The sequence below is a fragment of the Malania oleifera genome, chromosome 11 (assembly GCF_029873635.1).
Source record: "Malania oleifera isolate guangnan ecotype guangnan chromosome 11, ASM2987363v1, whole genome shotgun sequence".
Classification (NCBI taxonomy): Eukaryota; Viridiplantae; Streptophyta; class Magnoliopsida; order Santalales; family Ximeniaceae; genus Malania; species Malania oleifera.
The window spans coordinates 26,782,201-26,786,706 of record NC_080427.1 but is presented as its reverse complement, the minus strand read 5'-3'; the positions used below and the strand labels follow the sequence as shown (position 1 = coordinate 26,786,706).

Genomic DNA, 4,506 nt, shown 5'->3' with positions numbered 1-4,506 from the left:
TATCCTCCACACTTAAGAAAGGTGTGGAAAAGCTTGAAAATGTGCCCAAGTTATGATAAATTACATTCCTTTGTCCAGTAATTTATTATCGTATTGCTGGATTTGTAAATATATTGGTTGCAACTTTATATCCAAAGTCCTTAACACAATTTGACCACAATTCTCAATTTATTTATGTAAAACCACAAGCTTGACTCTTAATTTTCAAAAAACTATCTTCAAGTCGCTTTAATATTGAGTGTCATGCCGAAATGAACAAAAATTTTATTTAGAAAATTCATGAAATGTTGCAACAAAACCTAATTTGTTATTGTTGACAGTGACAAATCTATGCTCCAAAGTGCAGATGGTACACCAATTCTTTAGTTTCTAATGTTTAGTATCAAATTATCACACTCATGTTGTGTCCGAAATCAAAGTACCATTATACAAATCAAAATATTATGGAGAAACCCAAAATATTGCGCCTACAAGCAATTTCTTGCACTGGCAGTTGTAGGGAGTGACAATTTTTCTTATGTACATTGTTGACACATAAGTTATTGGCAGCAACTTTTTGGTGATGATTTTTGGGGTGAAAGGGGATCAAGTAATGAGGAGAATCGTGGTGTTGATGGTGTGATGTGAAAAGCACAAAAGATCAGGTTTTCGAAGTGTGAAAAGCAATTAAAGCATGCTTGGTGGGGTCGGTGGGGACATGGGGCCACACGACTAGTCGAATGGTGATGCAATTTTGAGGGAATGGCTTCATAGGTTTCCGTTTTCAATGGAATGGGTGGTGTTAGAGGATAGTGGTTGGAAAGTGGTTTGTTGAACAAATGGGGACAAATGAAATTTTAGAAAAAGTTTAGAAACTGCCTTTTGGTGTTTTTTTTAATACCAAAATTTTGAAACAAAGGAGATCAAATGAGAGACTAATACAGAGGGAGAGTGATTAATGGAGAGTATGGAAGATGAAGGAACTAAGAGAATGTCATAATTTCATAATGTAGAGCAATAGAAGAGAGAGAAGGAACCTACTGTAGGTAGCGTAGTGAATTAACGACAAAGCAAAAAATAGAGGGGAGGGGTTGTTGGAAAATAAAGAGAATAGATAAAGAGAAGGAGTGGAGAAGGCAAAACAAAGATGGGGGAAGAAAAGGATACGAAGGAAGACGAAGACAGGAGGAGGAAGAAGAATAAAAGAGAAGAATAGTGAGGGGTGTAGAAATCCTGATTATCTTCCAATATCTTGGAGTAATTTAGGGAAATATATATATATATATATATATATTATATTATTGAGAGAGATTTGTTTAGGAGATTATTTCCATGTTTAGATCTTCCCATTGTATTATAAATATTGTAAATTGGTCTGTACAAAATAAATCAAAAAATACAAAAATTTCATTATATTTTCATGGTACCTGAGTTAGGTTTCTAAACCTTAGCTAGCAATGACCCATGGTGCCGTCAACAGTAGAGGGTTGAGCTCCTCTGAAACTCTTGATGGTGACTCTGAAGCCACCTCCCACGCAAGGTTTGGCAACAAATGGGTCACCATCGCTCACCTCCTCAACGACCGTATGGACAACACCGTGAAGAGCCATTGGAACTCTACTCTGAAGCGCAAATGCTTGTCGATGACCGAAGATGAAAACGACATTGAAAATGCGCATCATCAACCCTCGAAATGATCAGATGGCACCGGACCGATTTCAGGCCTGTACCTGAACCCGAGCAGTCATTCCGGATCCAAAATAAGTGATTCTTGCATTCCTGGCGTGTTATCCTTGCACGTTTATAAACCCTTGGCGAGGACCAGATCGATGGCCTTGGTGGTTTAGCGGATCGAGACCTCTTCTTTGACGAATGAACAGGCTACAACGATGGTCATTGGAAGTGAGGAAGAAGCTAGGATGAAGATTTACTCTGTCTCGACAAAGCACTACTTCGATCCTATCTTCTCTTTCGCTCATGACATGAACCCTGACGTGGCAATCCTTTCTCGACCTGAAGTCCCCCATTCTCTGTTGTGTACAGCTCGACTCTTCTCGGACTACAACATCAGGGAATACACCAAATTACGAGCCATCGATGGCTTCCGCCACAACCGCGACCTAGAGGACCCTTCTTCAATCTCTGCAGCTTTCTTCGAAGGTAAATCTCAGTTGGAGATTGCCAGAAGACAGACTGTTGTGTACTCGCTGAAAGCTCCCAATGGTGATGCCTGGGTTGAGGCAAATGAACAACAATATTCCCCAAAGCCAGATTGGGGCATTTGTTCTTACTAAAACGAAAGAATTGCCTAGAGTTCGTTGGGTTCTTTCGGATTCTTATTCAGATGTCAAGAATAAAGATTATGGAGGGGAGCCTTTTATTGATGGGAAAATGTTGAGGCAGGACCTATCTAGGTTGGCGGACCAGACCTCGTGCAGAGCTTCGTCTTCCACAAAGATTTCTTCAGGTTTTTGAGCCCAAAGAGGTAATTTTTTGCAAGCCTTGAATATAACTTCTAAATCCAAAACTCCTTGAATTATTGATTCTGGTGCTTCTAACCACATGATTGATGCCTATCATATTTTCTCATCATACTCATCATGTGCTGGCGATTTGAAAGTCAAAATTGCAGATGGATCACTCTTATCTGTTGCAGGCAAAGGGAATATCCGACTCTTTGACTCCATCACACTAGAGTCCATTCTTCATGTTCCTAATTTATCTTGTGTTGGCCTTGGTGTATTCCCAAAAGAGGAGGGGGGGGGGGATGAATTGGGTATTTAAAATTTATTCCTAGGTTTAGTTAATCCAACAGTATATCCACAACCTAGGATTTGTCTATATAGTTCCAAATGCGCAGATAAATAAAATGCGTGGAAATTAAATCATGCATAACATTCACAATATAACATACACATGCGATAAATAAATTACGGAAAAATAAAATGCACACACGATATGTTATTGAGGTTCGGCCAATTGTGCCTACGTCCCCGCCTCTAGCTCGCAAGCCCGAGGATTCCACTAATGCTCACTTAATGGGTGGAGCGGCACCGATTACAACCAAGTAAATTAGCGGGGTCGACTTCAACCTACATCTTACCAGGATGGTGCACCTAACTTTCCTAACTAGGTCTAAGCCAATCCGAAACTATTCACCGGGGGTAGTCCCCCTCTTCAGGCTCACGCCTAGAATACAATAAATGTAATACAATTTTTGCATGCAAATAAATGCTTCTTAACTAAGCAGACTATGTACCACAATTCAACACAGTATAATCAATCAATACACATCAATGATATAGGAACTTATAAGTTTAGTGATGTAAATGTGTGCAATCAACACTCAGTCTAACAATTATTCTCAAGCAAGCACTAGAGTGTGTAACCTAGTTTTTCTTTGAAACACAATATAGAATATCTCAATATCAACCTAGGGTTTCAAAGATGCTAGCAATAATATTCAAACAAACTCAAAAAATATTTTCTCAATGTAGCAAGCACAAGAGTTGTTTGAAATCAAGCTTGTAAAAAATATTTGCACACAAAAATATGGGCTAAGGTATCTTGTAATATCAATGCAAATACCCACAAGCTACTAAGTTTTCCTCACACAAGATTTATTAGATTAAATCAGTGAGAAAACTTATGCCTAACTCTCAATATCAAAATCAACCAAAAAATAATACAATAAGAGTTTAGGGCTATTTAAAATGGAGCACAAATAATTAAACACTCTCTCTACGCTTGGATGATCAAAGAAAATGAAGTAGGAGAGTATTTGGGAGTATCATGAGTAAAATAGGATTGGAAAAATTTAGAGAGTTTTTGCCCTAATCACAATGCTAATCCCCACTAATTTTGACAAATGAAAGCATATATATAGAAAAGGGGCAAATTATGACCTTTGGGGACTCAAGGGTAATTTTAAAATTTATTTTAATTATGTTTAATAAAATTAACCCCATTCAACCCCAAATTACCTTGGTTAAAAATTTGCGAACTCGAGAGTTTCGGGTGGCTGAACCACGGTTCGATCGCCCGAACAGACTCAATGAAAAAAGCTATTTTTCAAAGTTCGAGTGCCCGAGTCAAGGTTCGGTTGGCTGAACATATGCGATTTCCACACTGTCTGCGGTTACCCGGTATGAAGTTTGGTTAACCGAACTCATGTGTTCAGTCGCCCGAGGATGATTTGAACGCTGAGGTTCGGGTGCCCGAGTTGGTGGAAAAGTACCTGACACAGGTTCGGTCGCCTGTGGAAGATATGTTCATTTTTGGTACGGTTTGTTGAACACTTTGAACCGTCCACGGTTTGGTCAATCGAGGCAGTTTGAACTACTAGGTTTGGATCGCCCGAATGCTTTCTAATTTTTACCTAAGGTCATTTTCTTTGCACTAATCTTTCCTTGATAATATGAGAACTATGTTAGGGCTTTGTGCACTTTAGTCTGGGAACCTATGGTCCATTTAAGGTCATTTTGAAATAGTCCTAAAATTAGGAATAGCTTCCCGAGAGGGGGGGCG

General features: G+C 39.0%; 1 protein-coding gene across 1 annotated transcript; it reads left to right on the top strand.

Moving 5' to 3' along the window:
- Positions 1-1,315: 1,315 nt before the first annotated feature.
- LOC131167265 (uncharacterized) lies at positions 1,316-2,452 on the top strand. Its single transcript, XM_058125975.1, has one exon. It carries the CDS (start codon positions 1,869-1,871, stop codon positions 2,271-2,273), a length of 405 nt encoding a protein of 134 aa, XP_057981958.1. The 5' UTR covers positions 1,316-1,868; the 3' UTR covers positions 2,274-2,452.
- Positions 2,453-4,506: the final 2,054 nt, after the last annotated feature.

Excerpts from the sequence above, each read along its gene's own strand:
- LOC131167265 (XM_058125975.1), top strand. The coding sequence starts at position 1,869 with ATGGTCATTGGAAGTGAGGAAGAAGCTAGGATGAAGATTTACTCTGTC.